The sequence below is a fragment of the Argopecten irradians genome, chromosome 9, assembly GCF_041381155.1.
Source record: "Argopecten irradians isolate NY chromosome 9, Ai_NY, whole genome shotgun sequence".
Classification (NCBI taxonomy): domain Eukaryota; kingdom Metazoa; phylum Mollusca; class Bivalvia; order Pectinida; family Pectinidae; genus Argopecten; species Argopecten irradians.
The window spans coordinates 15,404,810-15,424,777 of NC_091142.1; the positions used below are offsets into that span (position 1 = coordinate 15,404,810).

Consider the following 19,968-nt stretch of genomic DNA (forward strand, 5'->3'; position numbering starts at 1 on the left):
TGATCTCTCGGAAAGTTTAAACGCATGGAAGGATATGTCATTCATTGGTGTTACCACTTATTGGTTACGGACTCTGTATAAAGTTCTTCGGGGGGATTGTAATCTCTAGAAATCAAACTACATGTATCTAACTGTCAACTGGATCTCTTCTAACGAAGTCTGGAATATATCAATGTACTGAAAGACAATAGTTTTAAACAAATACATTTTGATTTATACACTGTAAGTCAGGACTTCTCGAAAGGAAACACGAAATAAAAGTATGAATAAAATTTGAAGAATAAAAACTTTCTGTATTCAGATCTTTTGAAAGGGGAATCTGAAATCAATCAAATGAAACAAGGAAAATTCCTTTTGTTCTATATAGTGAAAACAATACCTTAAAGATGACATATCGTTAACATATTTCGAGAAGTCTTGACCTACTTATTGTGTAGGTTCAGATACATTGTGGTCAATATCACAATAGTTACCACAAAGTATCTCGCTGGACATATAATACAATTAGTGCAAACAATAACCTTACTGGCAATATCCATATGTATTTACCCTTTAAATATTTCCGTCAGCATACATATCCTTGTATAATACATTTTGCTCCAAATTACAAAATCGCTAATCATAGAGCTCGTTTGATTCCATACATTCTAGTAAATAATTTCCGAAAAACTTGGACTAGAGCAAGTCTTTATAAGGAACTGATCTGTTCTGAATATTTTCACAACGATGATAGTAGAAGGTATGTTAGAATAACATCATATGTATGCTTCAAAAACATTTCATATATTCTATCTCAGAATATACATTTCAAACATAGGGCATTGCAGACCCGCAAAGAGCACATCATAAAGCATATCTTTGGTAATCATTATAAACTCAATTAAATGCAATTTTCTGTTGCCACACTCAAACCTTTTCACGGAATAATAAAAAGCTGTGCACAGTCAATGAAGAGAGCTATGTCTGATACCAGCACTATGGGCAATTCATACAGCACAGTCAACTTCATATTCAACTTTGAACACTCAAATTCAAACCTTTTTTTTTGTAATTATCAGGATATGTGGATTTGATTTTTTTTAAATGTGTAATAGGATATTCACTCAAGGCTTTGTCGACAATCGAACCTACGGTTCCGAAACTAATAAAGGTCGTGTTCGCGTTGATTATCATCACTTTTAAGTACGCACAAAGGTTACAAATTATCGAATTAGCAACGATTATTTCACATTTGTTTCGTATAAAATTTTTAACTGGTATGTCTGTTTTTCTGTCTGACTCTGTTAATGTCTTTCAGACGTTAACGCAGTAGTATTATACACGTTGTGTGGGCATTTTACACCAAACATTATTGTGTGAGGTATTATGGGTAAAATATCGAGCGTTTACAAAAAATAGATATCATTACGGTGAAAATATATTCTATCTATTAGAATAAGGTATGTTTTAAAAATGTAATTATACTCTTTTTAGGAAAAGTGTTATGCCTTAGTCTGCGTTAGCTTCAATAAATTGATAAATAAAATGTAAAACATGGCACATATTTCTACAAGGTATTAAATGATATGCACGATATCAATAAATAGTGTTTTACCATCACACTTCCATGGTGATGTACAGTTATGTTGAATACTGGCTTATTTTTTATTTTTAATGGGAGATTTCACGAGACATATCAATAATGGATTACATTGTATGATTTCACATCACGTGATTCCGCTCTCCACCAATCAGCATGGTTCACTAAGATCACTTGTCATGTACACTGCATCCACAATGTGCTACATTGATATTGCACATTAATTTCACCGGTATGTAACGAATTCATTACGAATTGGACTACTTATAGCTAACGTTTCATATTTCTCTTTTGTCTTTGTCGCAGTTTGATATTTCATAAGGAACTCCTCGCTGATATCAATGATGTTTCAAGTTTTGGTCAAAAACACCATCTCATTTGTAACCCTGTCAATGATGTTAACAGTTTTGTTTGAAACACCATTTCGTTCGTTCCACATGTTACTGTATACCCTCTTTTACATCATACAGTTTGTGAACTGTATCAACGTCTTGAGATCACTTCCCACATTGTTTGCATATTCCGTATCGTAATTACGTCATTCTCACTATTGGTCCCATCACAAGTAATGCTTTTAAAAGTCGTTCAAGGTCGCTCCAGGACGCCTCATAATTCTGCAAAGAGAGAGATAAAAACGAATTAGATTGGCTTACCTCTTATCGTCCTAACGTTTCGGTCGTTAAATATCACTCTATCAAATTTCATTCTTTTCATTCCTCTTCAAACTTAATTTAATAGCATAGATTTCTTTGAGTTTTTAATAATCCTGTTGAATAGTGCTTTTAAGCATGACATGATGCTGCTTCAAACGAAAGCATGAATGTCAATATGACCTTGATATCATATTAACAAAGTTATGTTATCATTTATATACATTTGGGTTGATACATTGTGCGTGTGTATCGCGTTGGAGACACATGTTTTGCCTGTTCAGCGCATTTTTATAAACTTTTAAGAAACATGAAATCAGACTGGCAGAGATAACAAACATGTCTTATTACTACCGGAACCCGTTAAACGAAAAACCGTGTCAAATAAATTACACTAAATTGAGCGGAAGATCGTAAATTTGTAAATAAAGAATTTTGTGTTCAAGCTCTGATATCTTAATTGTTTCTGTCACGCTGAGGAGCGAGCATATTGAAGACGAAAAATTAAGATTTCGCACAATTTATCATGTTTAAAATGAAATATTTGTCGGGTTAAGTATATAAAAATATTAATTATCCATTTTTGTAGTTGTTGAACTCATAAATAAGTTCGTGAAGTCAATATGATACAAACATCAGAACTATCATTTAATAGAAACGTAATTGAAAAATCATTAATGTACATTTGTATGTCGGCATAAATCATTTTGATTTCCCCTTATTGAAAATGATTAGTGCCTCAAGTTAAAAAGAAAATCTAAATTAACTTTTGTTCAGATATTATTTTTTCCGGAGATCATTGTTTTGTGTATCACTGTATGACGGAATGGTAACTCAGTGAGGCAAGTACGGATGCGATGTACGTATTGGCATTCTGATTGTGGTGGTGTTTGTTTTAGCAGGACGTAATATTTTTCTCGTTTAAACATGTTTTGAGAAGTTTGACATGCTTTGTTTTACTTTTTAAACTGATATTATGTCATATACATAATTACATAACATGCATGCTTTTATATACTATTTACACTTATTTTGTAAAACATGTAACACATTCCGTTGAATACAGTTAAAAGCACACGGTATATCATGTTATTATGACGTAAATACAATTTTGATGACGTGTACTCACCATCGCAGAGAGCTGCCCAGAAGGCATCTTTTAATTCCATCAAGGCGGCGTAATCTGGCACTTGAAAATAGTGTTGTGTCGTTGGAGAGTCACTCATCATACGCGCTTCAGACGATGATTCTTCATCTTCGCCGACTTGAATGACGAATACTTCAATCCCGTGTATCCTTGCGCGCTGTGCTTCCGTAAGTGCCCGTATTGGCTCTTCAAGTTTACCGTCGATGATAAGTACGGCAATTTTGCGGACATCCTTTCGTCCACCGTTTGCTGGGCTGAAGGCTCCTCGGCGCATCTGTTTTAAAATTTGTGAAATGTCTGTTCCGCGGATATTTGATAAAGATTCTAAAACTCCATCCTTCTGTTGTCTTTCACCAAGTGCGAAGCCCGTTTCATCATCCTGACATTCCGCTGACATCAGTCCAACCTGGATTTTGTCCGTGTCTACGTCAACTTCACTAATCAACGAGCGAATGAAAGCTAGCGCTCGTTTCGTATTTTTCTTTCCGGCGTTCATGCTGTCCAGAATAAACATGAGGTCTGCAGCCTGTCGGGATCCACATGCTGAAATATATAAAAATCAATCTTTATTTTCTATTCCGTTATATTATTTCAGTAAACCCAATCTGATACTGGGTATCTAAACAACAAAATAAAAGTGTCAATAACACGGAGTTTACAGCAGATCCACGTCGTTCTTATGAATTTATTTCATTAATTTAGCATTTTAATGAGATAGTACTTACATTGTTCTGATATTGCAATGACTGGCTCAGGAACTGTAAATGAAAGACGGTATATATTTAAAACGATACAAATCACCAATCATTATGTATATACTTATGTACGATAGCGTTTCATTCTGATAATTACAATTTTTCAGGCCTGCTAGCTAATAGATAAACTATTTTCAAATTAATTTCTGTAAATATGCTAAGTTTATTAAGTTTACAAAAGCATTCACTAAACACGAACAACGATAAGTTTTTTGCTCTTCCATAAGATATCTTTAAATCAGCGCGTCCGTAATAACAAGCAAAAACGCTCCAGGCAAGTTTTTGTTTGAAATGTATATGTTAATTTTCGTTTGTCTTTACTTATTTTCAGGCTAAGCTTAGATTCTATAAAAATGTTTAAAAACTTTATTAATGTTTTACACATATACATTAGATGAGTTGTTACCTTGACAGGACTGGATGGCAAGTGGGGCTAAGACATTTTCAATGTCGTTGAATGAAGGTAGAGCATAAAGGAGTCCATCTTCATTTGATCCCGATATAGCCCGAAGCTCATCCATATTGATGTCACCAATACCGATCGGGATAAGGGTGATGCCTGCCTCACGTGCTTTGGAGGCCTCGACCTTGGTTCGGTGAAGGTACATCGCAGGACTTCCGGTTATAATGATGGCAACCTGTGACGCGTCGTCCCTAGCAACGCTCCGTCGAAAGCTTTTTGTTCTGATATATCGCAGGGCTTCACTCATTCGAGATCGACCAGCAGATTTACTGACTTTATTCAAAGCTTCCTTCATACTTTCTGCATCATCGAAGTCATTAAGTTCGAATATACGCTGAATTTGGTCACTGTATAGGAAAGCAGCCACCCTCGTAGTATCTCGAGATATCGACATCAGCTCGATCATCTTCTTCGCAAAGTCGAGTTGTTGATAAAATTCATTCGTGCGAACGTTGTTTGATGAATCGAAGGCGAAAACTATATCAGTCTGTCTATCTGCACACACTGCAAATCAATAAAATTCACAGGTGAGTCTTCACGTTAGCAAGACACGAAAAGAATTTTAAGAAAAGAAAAAAAAATCATACCTTTGCAATATATTTTTGATATAAGTTGAAGTTACGGCATAATTGACTTCACCTGGCAACGTATGCATTTCACCCTTTCAGTTAAGGATGCGAATTGAATTGAATTCACAGGTGAGTCTTCACGTAAGCAACCCATGAATGAATTTTAAGAAAAGAAAAAAAAATCATACCTTTTCAATATACAGAATGTATTCTTGATAAAAGTTACGAAGGGGTTTATTGACTTCACCTGGCACCGTAAGCATTTCACCCTTTCAGTTAAGGATGCGAATTGAATTAAATGTTATTAAAAATATGCAACCCTCTTGGCGCTTCCGCTTGAGAGATGACACTTATTCACATCTGCTTTTCTATCCCAATATAAAAGAGATGAAAGATTCTTGTGTATTGGCTCTACTAGTATATAATAAAGTAGGAAATCAAACAGCTGGGAAAGCAATCGTTCTTGTAAAAATAAATTCACGATCTGACTAGGGATTTGCATCTGTACTAATGGCTTATGGAAATTTTGGCAAGGCTATGATGTAAAATCCCATGACTAACTGGTAAATTATCCTAATTAAATATATCCCTTAATAGGTTATGTATATGAAACAAACAGGTCGAAATGGGCATTGGTAGACGCAATTATGCAATATAATACAAGTAAAATTATAATGAATATTTAATTTACATATTAAATATGAAATATCTTTTGTAAACATGTTTTCGAGTTTTCGTGATTTTGGATGAACTTTCGAGAACTAATTTTGTTTAAAAATCAAAACAGTTTATAGATATGACGTTTGGAAAATATCAGAAATATATATATGGCGTATTGATATCACGATAATTAGCTTCATTCGAATGAAAAATAATAAAATGAGAAATAAAACATAAATTAAACACCTTAAAGATGAGAAAACATTTAAGCAATACATTGTTTATGGGAAACATCAGGCTTAACACAATCCGTCTTGTTTTGTACAAGAACTCAGACTTTAAAACACTAGCCAGGTGCTACCCGGGACTTACCTGCACTGGCATATTCTAACAATGAAGTGGTTGTAGTTGTCGGCGTGGTGGTGGTGGTTGTCGGAGTGGTAGTAGCTGCAATGTAAAAAACAAATGGTGAATTTCATTGCTATAATTTTTGCTTGTTGCTTTGGTTAGAATTTACGTCCACTCAACAGCTAGGGTATTTTAAGGATCACATGTATGCATTGAATTGCGTGTGTGAATGTCTAAATATTTTGGGTTGCTGTGGTACATTCGCATTTCATATCTTTCCAATATTCAAACTTTTTGCCCTTTTCAAAGTCCTATCTCACTGAAACATACCCTATATATAGACACCAGAATGTGAAAAAGGCATTTTACACATATATAAATCATAATTGTACAAAATGTGATTGTATGTTACCAAATGCCGGAAGCTTATTGTTTAAAAAGTTAGACTCAAGTATATGAAAGTACACTAAAAGCCTCATAACGACTTAACACGTAGTTATGACGATAATATAATTATGCCGAAATTACATCAAAGTATGGCATTAGCATTTTGTGTTCCTCATCCATATCTTTCTGACTAATTGGTAGTAGTATGGACATAAAGGGAGGCAGTCTCTGAGGTTGAGATAGAAGGCTTTCATATCGCCATTGAAACAGTTGATGTCGCACCTCTAAACACAAGGGCCAAGCTTCTGATGTACGAGTTTGGACATAACGAGAGACAGTTTCTGAGGTTGCGATAGAAGACGTTTATATCATCATCGAAATGTTTGATGTCGCACCTCTAAATACATGGACCAAGCTTTCTGATGTGTTTCCAAAAAAATGATGATTACTAGACAAAAGGATTCCATGTCTGTATTTTTGTGGCCAGATAAAGCGAAACGGTTCTCAATAGGCATCAGGAAGTGGAGGAGTAATTTGCGGTTCGTACATATGCAATACAGCGAAGCATAAAAGCCCGATACATATCTCAACCATCACGATACTAGACGGGAACGGAAAACGCGTGACTTTGTAATGATGTTCTAGAAACGTCGCAATACCACAATAAACGAAGCTGGCTGATGTAACAGCAATTAGCATCTGTTAATGATTGTGCAATTCAGTAATTGTATCTTTATTTCCATAATAAACTAGTGCTTGTAACTACTAGCCTTGTACAGACACGTGGATGTCAAAAAAGTGTAAACATATATCAGGTTTTCAGATAAATTCCACAGTAGAGGGTATCGTTTCACCATTATCATAAAACGAAGCTTGCCAGAGTGCAGCATCTCGTATTTAACCATACATACACCTAACATTCATACAATGAGACTGCGTACGACCTCCAGTAGGATTTCTCGTCTCCGCAATGATTTATACATCAGTAGTATGACATGTATGTCGTGATTAATCAAAGTAGATATACCTTTAGGTGCTACGCATTCCCCATCCGCCCAGCCACTAACGAGGACCTTGGATAACGGACAACTAGGACTCATGAGTCATATCTAGGCTAGTTATCTGTGGTAATTCTATGTGATGGTGATGACTTAAGTTATCTTCAAAATTTCTTTTCGCTGATGCACATTTCTTTTTTTCTTTCTTTCTTTTTAGATATTACCCTTCTTTTCCTTCCTCAAAGGTCCATTTACACAAGGGTGATTTATGATAAACTTTAAGTCAGGATACATATACTGCAGATCCGGAAGAGAATGTATAAGTAGTTTATCCTCACAAACACTCATCATACCATTCAAAGGGATTTACATTTAGGCTATTTGAGTGTGTACAATGAAAACTGTGTTTAAATATTCCTGTTCAACTTTGTTTCATCAACTGAGGCCCACTATCATAAAGACGAAAGGTGTATTTGGGTCTCCACGAAAAAATAACTGTATAGTTCATTCCTTTCGGAAATAATACTGTCTAGTTCTTCAATTTCACAGGAAGACAATCCCGCGGTATCCTCTGTTATAAAAACCCGCAAGATGAAATGTCATATTGTCGGGTTTTTTAAAGATTAACAAGCCAACTATGCTATCTCACTTGTTATTCTCTCTCCCGTATTCGCAGATATTCAAGTTTGCGAAAATTTACATGGCAGGAAATATGGCAAAATTTCGCAAATAAAAATAACTATGCAGTATGACCAATCAAATCATGCGTTATACTCACTGGTCGGTGTGGTCGTCGTTGTTGTCGTCGGCATCGGCGTCGTCGTGGTCGGCCGAGGTGTCGTCGTTGGGCGAGGAGTAACTAAAATATCGACATAAACGAAATATAAGAAATACATTGATAATAAACCTCTCTTTTTACAGAATAGATATATTCAAATTACGATTAAATTCAGAATATCATTTGATTACGTTATTGTGCGCAGTGACATTGTTAACAATGGGATTTTTCATCTTTATAAATCTATTTCTTTTTCTCATTTTTTTTTCAAAGATCATATTTAATAAAATAACTATTTTTCTATGTTTAGTAAGTATTAAGCATTAGAATATCAATGATGAAAACACGAAATCATCCATACTTACAATACAATTTTAAATCTACATTTAAAATCGAATTACTATCTATGTGCTTAAGCAAAATAATAAGATGAGCATGCAACATTTGTACATAGACATATTTGAGGATGTTCTGTGTGTTTATTTATAGCCTGAACTAGTCAAATTGGGTAGGAACTGTATTGGTGTTAAAACTGTCGATTGTGTTATTAGAATAAAATCGATGTTTCATAAAAATGAACTTAAGATTGTGAGAATTTTTTTTTAAATCAAAAGGACACATAGTGTTTTGATTTGCATGAATGAATTTGTGAATGTGAAAAGTACATGTAAAAGCAGTAGAGATAGAAAACAATATCAATATACGGTTTCATCAACAGCTGTTTGTGGTGAAGGAAACCTCGTTGAAATATCGTGTTTTGTGTTTATAATACTTTTAAAGTGACTGGGCACTCTGTGTATAAAACCACATGTATAGCCCAATCTTACCTGTGAAGTTAGGTAGGTTTTACCTGAAGACTAGGCAATGACAGGTAGGACTTAAAGGTTAACTCTGTGGTTTCCAAACACTATTTCCTCCAGGAGGATTTGTCTACACAGATATAACTTACGTGGATTAAATCTCTGGAGGTATACTACATTGGGGACCTACAAAATCATAAAAGGACCATGTTGCGGCCACTGAACTGCTTAAATAAATGTTTGAGGTATGCGCACAGGAGGAAATAGTCATGAATGTTATGTAATTGTAAACATAAACTAAATCCCTACAAACGTTTTAAAATGTAAATAAACTTCACTAGCCAACAGCGTTGAGGGTCTGGTTACTCTCAAAATACCACCTACTTCAAGCATATATTTTTCGACTACAGGTAAAAAATAAAATTAAATAGGTATTATACTATTAAGGGATTACCTCACTTTCTTTACTGATGGAATGGATGTAATTTATTATCATGGGAAGGCCTATTATCTTCAGATTAAGGACACACATGCTAGATAAAAACTTTGAAAAGGTATTTTTATCAATTATTGTAAATATTGTCTTTGCAATTTACATGTCAAATCGAAAAGTTAAGCATTCTTCCAAATATAAGACATTTACAATTTTATTTTATGCTTCAATTTGTGAAGGTTACTTTTTTTCAATTTTTCGCGTTAATGTATTATTTCGTTTAGCTTTGTTTTTGCTTCGTCTGATTGCAAGTGATTTAAACGGTAACTTTACAGTTGTATTAACTAGTTTCTGGGGTAATGAAGTGTTTCTGATATATATATATCAGTCATTGCAAACGTGATTACTTTAAATTGAAAATTGAGTCTTGCCTGCAAGGTTTTATGTTTTAACATTTTATCTGACTACACCAGTGACCTTGGGTGTTGAAGGTGTAAATATGCTTTTAAATATAGAGTAATCAGGGAATTTGAAATTTTACCAGTTACATATGATGATAAGTATACATTATACAGTTATTTAATTCGATGTTTAATATGCATATGTAAAGGAATGTTGAATGATGTAACAGAAATATCTACATTTCATGTAACCAAGTATAGTGTTACAGGGCGAGAGCTTATGCTGCCAGCAAGGATCGAAATCGCGACCCCGGACTAACTGGTCCGCCACTCTGCCAAATGAGCTATAGAGGAATTCCTCTTACAAAAAGCTTGAAGGTGACCACGTTTTGTAGAATATAAAACCTACTACGATGATTTTCGGTTTTATATAGATTCACAGTTAGGCCATGACATAGAGTCAATTCACTAACTGCATTTATTTGACATTGGTCGATCGTGTGAAAACGTAAAAACCTGTTCCAGCATTTGATTCAATGTGTATGAGTTGTTTGGAGTATTTGTTAGACATAAGTATTTAATAGAAAGTCTATATCCAAAATTCGACCACCCGACCACCAAATAACACTATTATCCAGTATCGATATATCCCATAAAAATGTTCAATGTCAAAACAAGAATCCCTTTAATGTAATACGAAAATTTGTGTTTGTGTATGGGTGTGTGAGTTGCAGCTGCGTTGGAACGATATATATTTGTCGTCAACATTTAAACATATAGACATGAAAAAATCCTACAGCGTAATGAAGTACATACCAACACATGTTTTAATAGCCAGAATGTTTTTGATGGATTCTAGAGCTCCAAAATTGCTCACTTCGAACATATAGTCATCCACGGGTTTGCTGGCCATTCCTCTCAGCTCCCGACGGTTAATGTAAGATCCTATGCCAATAGCGAACATGTGAATTCCCTGCCGTCTCGCTTTGATTGCCTCCCATACAGTCCGTATTACGCTGTTAGACTGACCGTCGGTAAGAACTACTGCCACCTTGACCACCCCGGGTCGCGCTCCATTATGTACACTGAACATCTTCTTCCTCATGGTCCAGATAGCCAGTTTGGTGTTGGTGATGAAGCCTCGTCGTTGACGGACACGGGAAAGAGCTTGACGTAGAGACGCCCGGTCATAGTTCTCGTTTAAGTGGAACTCTGTGTGTACCTGAGTACTGTAAGTAGCCAGTCCAATCCTGGTTCTGTTTTTACCGATTTGGAACATGTCGACAACTTCGTTAATGAAATTGACTTGTTTGAGGAAGTCCGGCCCCCATATACTATTTGACGAGTCAATAAGGAAGACGACATCGGCAGGCTTGTTTCCACAGTAATACTCGACAGCTGAAATAGGAATACGATGTGAATGGTACGGACATAAAGACAGACACTGTTACATCTTGATTAAAAACAGTTACGTCATAGACAAAGGGACGCATTAGTGATATAATGAAAGACGCATTACAAATAAGACGATGTGAGAGGGCGTAAGACAGACAATCAATGGTTACATGTATATAGATAGAATACATCAAAAACAAAGCGACAGACATACGACATGACACAAGGAGACCAGCTAAGAATTCATAAATGTAATTCTCATACCTAAGAACAATAGTTAAAAGATTATAGGGATAAGTGAACCGCGATATTTGCCTCTGCGAATATGCTTTTAGAAGAAAACCGCGAATGATGACCTTGCGAATTAAAAGCGGTATGCAGTCTGTGATGGACACGAAACAACATCTCCTTAAAACGCGACAACGAAAAGATGTTGACGGAAGGACAAAAATAGCAGCCTATGAAATCGTTAGGCCTAGACTTAACATACTAATGTGGCATCATCGGTATAATCGCACGTCACCTGAAATGTCATGAAGCATGAATGAACACGGAAGTATGGAATTAGCTTTAAACATTTATTCCGAGTGAAACACGTCGTGAATGTCAAGGTATAGTGTGAATAAAATTCCCCGCCCCTTCTAAACGATTTTTGTGTATGGCCATTGACAGTGATTACTATAAATGGAATATTTCTAGTTTCCTGTTGAAATTAATTGCATTGCAAGCGACATACTTATGACCCGAGGTATCAAATAAATGTAATAATATGGCATACCAATTACATTTACATGGTTTTACGCTACTGAAATATTTCGTTCATAATTTAGAATGCACTGCAATCTAATTGCACGTGAGCACTTGTCGTATCTACATAACAATTAACTGCTTCAATATTAATCATTCTCGGAATTTATATCAATCTGACATCGTGACATGTTAAAACTACACGTATTAGATTGAAAATAGCTAAAAAAAATACTTCATGCTTCATTTCATGACAAAGTTTCAGGAAGCGCTCGATGTCGTTGACCAGTCCTTTGACCAATATATCAAATGGTCATATCATTTCAAACGGTCATTTGGTCTCTTTTCATCTTATGGCAATGATGTATCATCGTTTTATGTTTCTTGTTCAATCATTTGTCATATTTTTTGTTTAAGATGTATGATATATATCCATCACAATAAAGAAACTTCGCTGATTAAAGAATAAGGCGTACACGTAAAGAGTCTCCAAAATGAAAACAACTGTTTGGTAGAAGATATTTCAAAAAACATGTTTCCACTTTATGCTATGCTAATTTATGTAAAAATAAAACGACGACCGCAGAAAGGAAAGACGTTATTAAAATATTTTAAATCGCGTACAAATTCTCTCAGCTTTAACTTTCAGACATATAATAATTTACTACACAGTATGTGTTCATTGAAATGCACGATTATAGCGATCCACTTTACATATTATAAAATCAACATCTATGTACGTATTGTTTATGCATACCGTCTATCACTTGAATTGAGATTTAAAAATTATAATATATCGTCCATATACGGCTTAAAGAAATTCACACGTTTCCATATAAGGATAATTGAATGAGACAGCTATAAAATGTATTGACGTCTGGAACGTGCGTTTGATATAAAAAATATGGATTTAAAAGTTTGTATAATTTCAGGTATCCCACTGTCAATGGCGTGTCCTTATTCAGTAAGATTAAAAAGATGATGCATGTTCAGACTATGATATCACTTTGAACGTTCTGAAGTAAATATCTTGGGTTCAGTGATGTAAGACATTGCCTAACTCATTCACCCGAAGACATATTTGGACTCTTCTAAATCAAAGACTAGACTAATCCATTATAATATTTCAGGGGCGAACATTTGCATCGCCCACGCTACAATCCTCACTTATTAGTTACTTATGGTGAGGGGCTCCGATATCGCTAGTGTAGCATCACTTTAAGTGAGGTGTGAATAAACATTCTGTATACAGTTATCGTCTTAAAGTAAATTATAACACACGAAGAAAGTTTTCGTAATCACATCGGTACGACTGAACTTTGTTTCTCGGGAAGTGCTGTTATTTGTATATTCACTTGCTCAGTCTAGTACAATATTTGTCAATCTAACAACCACCATCATGAAAAATGAATACATAATTGGTTTTAAGCTTAAGATCTTAAACCTCGAGCTCTATCTATTCTGAATAGCGCTAAGTGATTGACACCATTCTTTTTTTCGATATGATGCATCGTACGTTTCCATATTTCAACAGGTTTACAGTATGGAGATACAAATGGAAATACATATGCATATACATAATCTTAGATGCAGCACAATGAATGGAAATTGATAAAATATAAAGAAGCAGCGACGTCGTTCAGCCTTAGCAAACTTGTTTCTGAGCGCACCACCGTATTTGTTACGCTGATATCCCGCGTACAATCTATGAATTAAAACGTAGCCATATAAGCTGTTGGTGGGCTATCCTTTGATCTCGCACGTCAAACGTGGTTTATAGAAGGGGAGAGTGACAGATTAATTTAAAATAAATGCGACACATATTACGTTACCTAATACAGTCGGGGTATCAATTTATATTATCTTACTACTGAATCCAGAGGTATTCATCTCGCGTTAGGTGTGCAATGTACGGCTCTGATTCTTATTACGCTGTGAAATCGAAATCGGCAAGCACGGAACAACTTCCAAATGACCCGCACAAATACTAAATAAGATGGTTATAACAAAGATTAGATAATTAAATTTTCAACTCGTTGCAATATTTGTGACTATAGCATACTTAAGAGTTTTACATGATTAAACATTGTAAATCCAAAAGTGTGTAATGAATATATTCATGATCTTATATGTATGAAGGTTCAGGATTTATGATAAATGTAACCCCTTGCTATGCAAGGGATCGAATTTAGGACCTCTGGATTACTAGTAAGACGCTCCACCCTTCGAGCTTAAGAGAGTGGCATATTGCGGGTAGTATTCACCAGGGTTAAATATATATTCAACAAAATGAAAAACCAGCACTGAATTATGTTTTTTTCTTTTCTAACTCATCACCTGATTACTGATTTGAAACACAAGATGATTGACCGATGCCGTGTTTAAAACTCATATCGTTGATTACCATTTCACACAATTATTAGTGGGGAAGATATATTTCTGGCACTCCCATCCGTGCTTATACTGAATCAACTTTAAAATTGATGTCAAGTTCATGCTTTATTAAGATAGACATGTTATAATCGTGAAACTTTAATTAAGAAGAAAAGACAAACATCATAAGACATTAAGGGACCTCTGAATTCCACCGTTTTCAAGGTCAGGGTTATGAATGTAGACCAGTATAGCGACCGCTATCAGACTAATGAGGTTTTGATCGCCAACGCGTAGTGTATCTCTCTTTGACACAATCAATCGACTGTCTGCGAGCCAGACAACCTCACTTCAACCTTAAACCAGCACGGACCACGCTTCATTAACTTAATCAAATGTTAATGATATGTTGACCTTATGATATGCTTTATGTTAAAGAGAAACTTTTTACACAAATGTCGGATTATACAAGTGAAGATATCTAACGCGTAAACATTTTAACGACATTTGAATTTGCATTTATGGAAAGAGTCTTACTGATTTATTATGCGTTCAAATAGATTCATATCGAACCATAAATCAGCGTTTTATGTACACATGAAATGGTTTTATGCTGAGAGTTATAAATTACTTATAGACAAAGTAAATCAATTCATATTACAGCTATAACTTTGATGTTGATAACTGGTATGACAAATATATGATATCGAATACAAAGCAAACATTGACACCGTACTGACACGCTATTCAGAGCGAAATAAGGACAATCTAAAAAATCTTATTGCAGCGAGAATGCGGAATGATATTTATGATGATGATGACGAAAGTAAACAAAAACAAATCAATAAATGGCACAAAACATCATTATCAAAATATCACAACAGCGAATCAAATCAGGAAATGCACACTATCATTAATGAAATAAAACTATCAACATTTTATCAACGACTGGAAGCAAATCAAATCAGGAAATGCAAAAATAACATGTTATGACTCAAAATATCACAACTTCAACATTTTTATCAATGACTGAAAGCAAGCGCGAAACTTGTTTACATAAACATGGCTATCATATTGCAGAAATAAACAATATTCATTATCTATGGCAGTAAGACTGAAGCTGACCCAGAGACGAAAATAGCACTATCGCTTCACTAACAGCTGATCACGATGAAACTGACATCCGACGAAAAGAAACTGACTACGAAATCGACACACATATCTACTCACCTCCGGGAGATAACATGTCCTGTGAATTCTGTAAACAAAAATAGCATAGTCAGTTTATGATGTAAGGAGTGAACTGATGAAACAACATTTTATTCACAGTCTGTTAAGCTAACCATACAAGCGATAGTTTCTAATCTATTATTTAAAAACATTTACACGTAATTTGTAATGCTAATTGTTAGCTTGTACATTCGTATGTGATTTAGAGGTTACTACTTATGGTATCTTCTAATTTTTGGCGCATAAAAATCCATTGATTACGTAATGTACTTATCCTTCCATTTCATTTACTTATACTCAAGTTCATCTCAAACAGCACTCGATATCAAAAATAGATAGCAAATATGTATTGATGGAGTCACCCCCCATGGAGCATGATTCGAAACCAGATTAAAACTAAATTTGAGTCAAACCAAATAATGAACACAGATACAGTTGTCATAATAAATGTGTGTGAATGTCATTTCCTAATAATAGAAATCATATTTTGAAAGCACTGTCAATTGCATTATATATATTATGATGATCATATTGAAATTTTAAAAAAATATGACACTTAAAATTTAAGCTTATTTAAATGTTATAATTAAATTTGAAAACCTACCACGTAACAGGCTCCAAAAGCTAGAAAGAAAATAATGAACTTAATATCCATCCTGAATACTGTGATAAATAGAATATCCGATTCGATGTAGTACAAAGCACCAATTTGCTGTTAGTCCAGTTAATTTGTTAGCACAGAGGTATTATGAATAGTGCTGAAGAAAGACTCGCTACTTGAGAGAGACGTAGACCTACTGTTGAAAGAATGTCGCATAACATGCTTATATGTACGCTTTGTATGTATGACATTTTTACTACAAAACTTGTTGAAGGGGGCGTGGTTTGCATCGGAAGTCAATCCAAACACCTCAGCCAATCGTAGAGTTTGTTACATGATGAACAAGCGTGGGAGGGCTGTTCTATGCCTATATTTAGAAAGTATGCCACTTGTGACTCGCCAGATAACTTCATTGAGAGGAATTTCGTAAACAACCCATGTAGTATTAGTCTTAGGGACTTTTTCACATGGGCCGAGATCGCCCGATAGATGTATATTTAAAGCAGTATGTAATTGGTTCCTGGGCAGGAGGGGAGGGGGGCCCAATACCGTCCCACATTTTTGGAGGTTTTGTTCATGAAGGCCAAACAGTATTACTAATTTTCCATCTGTCATAATGCATAGACACGTTCTTTCAGAACGTCTATAGTCTTCCAAGGTACGTACGACTGTACCTGGTGTGTCTATGTAAGAGAGCAGTCAACTATTGTGTAGCGTTATACACACACCTGTTGGTGTTACACCTGTTGTGACGGACATACACTGAAGTTAAAATTCAGCTGCGTTGTATTGCAACGAACTTTATAAAGAAAGGCAAAACAATTTGAGATATTTTATCTAACATTCTTTTCTAAATGTCTGTGTATTTATTAAAAACTTATTTCATATACTCCAATTTTGCAGTTATTTTATCTAAATTATAGAACATTATATTCTTAATGTGTTTTTATTCAATATAAAACTTATTTTATAAAACCTGTTATCTACAAATAAATCACTATGCAATCTTTATCGCTAGAAAATACTTTTGGAGTAACATATTAAAAGAGAAGGAAATCGTTCCTTTCTCAATGAATGGAATGACGATAGGTGTACTTTACGTATTATCAACAGATTGTATCATGATACACTGATTTAACATGATAGAAGGAATTTATTCCTTTATACTAGAGACAGAAAAACATTGATGACATGCATATATGCACAAAATTCATCTACATCGTAATAAGAATCAGGAACAGCTTCTAATCGTCACAAAAACGAGACAGAATGATATATTGTGAACCTCCAACATGCAATATCACAGGAAATATCATTTGATGATTATGTTCTAATGCAGGTGTGAGGTATGTACGGGGTCATGACCCCTACGTGTATAATAAAAATAGTAACCATTGCTAAAAATGATATAGCGACTTTCTCGTGTCAATTACAGAAACGTCATCGTCATGTATTGCGGCACCACCTATATGATAGTGCCATCCTCGTGAAATGTTACAACACAAACTACCTTGGTACATTAGAGCACCACTTCCGTGAATATTACTGAACACATATAAACACATGGCTCCATGTTACTGTTTTTAACGTCATGTTTGAATTGTCTAAAGTAAAGAATTTTTTATTTAAGATTGTTTCACAATCATGAGGCCTGGCATAATATTTTTAAAACACTTGTTTGCTTGATTAATTAACGTCCTATTAACAGCTTTGGTCATGTAAGAACCAAAACACATTATAACATAAAGTAACGTCTACTATAAACAAAGCATCTCGAGGTAACTAAAATTACCGTTTTCGACGTTTAACGATCTTTTCGTGGCCATTTCATTTCGCGATTTAGAGTCATATGGTTTAACTATCACGTCTTTGCATATTACTAACTTATTTTCGGATATTTTGCACGTGGTAAGTGCGATCCAGGTGTTAAAATTATATCGTTGATGAATCGTCAATTTGATACTTACAGGATATTGGGCCAAACGTCACTTTCGCCATTGAAATGTCTTTTTTAGGACGTGGATGTAACGCAGTGGTGTTAACAGTGGGTATGTTTGACTAGGAAATTGGGTGCTGTAGATCGTGAGTTCGAGACTAGGATAGGACACAGGTCATAAAGTTGTATTTCGGACACAGGTCATAAAGTTGTATTTCGTGGTTTTCTTTCTGAGATATCATATAATCATGATATAGATCATAAAATATAATTATCTAAGCCAGATGAAAATCTGTCTTAATTTGCAAGAAACTTTCATAAACTGTTAGATAACATATGTACATGTATATACATAACTTTTGTCTATAATGATGTTTGTATTTTCTTTATATTGAAGGTCCAAAAACAAACCAGACACTTTGTAACATGATGTTGGAACACTTCTTAAACTCGTGTAGAATCGCTTATCATTGTTTGCCATTTTAAATTAGCAGCGCTTCATTTGACAAAACCCATCAAGTTATTAAAGATAACCCGAGCAGATTTTTGGCAATTTAATGGAATTTTGTACATTAAAAATAAACAGATAAAAAGTAAAAGGCCATTAAAACTAGATACTTGAAAGACAAAAATAGCCTGTTTGATTGTAACAGATGTTCGTATCGCGTGCAAGTGGTTATAAGTATCAGGATTCACCAGGAATGTCTGGTTGTTGACCCCGATCCACATTTACACGAAAGGTCACGAACATTGAAACGTGTATTCATTCAATTTAGGAGCCAGCGCAGTACTATTAACTTTTCAATTGAGCCTATATTACCTCGGCGGAACGACATGGCGGTGAGGTTATTATGAAGGGTTACTGTTATATATATAGGGGCTAACATATAATTTGAAGATGATAGACAGACGGCACTTTGAAGTGTCGAATTTCAGTATAGATACAGATGTATTTTGGATGGATAGTCCTACAGGTGTAGTATCAAGGTACCGCTATCGCTGGCTGGTCCATTTCCCTATGAAATGTGTATTCTTAGACAAGGGCTTCACTTTTATTACCAAATAGGTATATCACAATGGGTTTTATCTTTGTATATCACTATACATCTTATTTCAAATAATTGTCGTCCCAGATGTGGGGATGAATAGAATGGGGTTTATTGCTCAAATACATTTCATCGATCGCCTCTTAATTACTTTAGACTATTTGGGAAAATAAAAGATATCGAAACGGATTGCACCACAAGTCAATACTCCGTTCACGTTTACTTCAATTGTATTTGCCCTGCATAAAATTTTGATACAAATAGATTTTTTTAAATTAACATTGAAAGTTTCTCCTGATTCGGCAGCTTATTGCAATTACGGCACATATGCAATTAACAGAATAGTTGCCGGGAGTTTTTGTTTTGACTGAACACAGGCTGAAGAACTAGAGGATTGTCGAACACTACGCATGATCAAATTGTTTTTGTAAATTATATCTATTATTAAATTCAACAATATTTTAGACAAGTTTACAAGCCACACCACCAAATAAAATTTCTAACATTTAGCTTCTCAGAGCCTAAATTTTATCCTATGAAATACCTGTGTTTCCTTTCGACACCAGTAATTGATTGATAGATAAATCCTATTTTAATGGCTACCTTGTGGTCTAATTGTAACTTTCAAAAATACTTTGTACGTTAGATTGAATATATTTTGTTTCCTTTGGC

At 34.8% G+C, this 19,968-nt stretch overlaps 1 protein-coding gene across 1 annotated transcript; it reads right to left on the reverse strand.

Annotated features, from left to right (window-relative positions):
* Window positions 1-1,084: 1,084 nt before the first annotated feature.
* Window positions 1,085-16,538, reverse strand: LOC138331595 (cartilage matrix protein-like). The gene is made up of 9 exons (XM_069279302.1): window positions 16,318-16,538; window positions 15,714-15,741; window positions 10,785-11,366; window positions 8,335-8,415; window positions 6,196-6,270; window positions 4,538-5,098; window positions 4,102-4,134; window positions 3,359-3,919; window positions 1,085-2,193 (listed from the first exon to the last, which is right to left on the reverse strand). The coding sequence occupies exons 1-9, from the start codon at window positions 16,366-16,368 to the stop codon at window positions 2,186-2,188; spliced, it is 1,980 nt and encodes a 659-aa protein (XP_069135403.1). The 5' UTR covers window positions 16,369-16,538; the 3' UTR covers window positions 1,085-2,185.
* Between the last annotated feature and the right edge of the window lie 3,430 nt (window positions 16,539-19,968).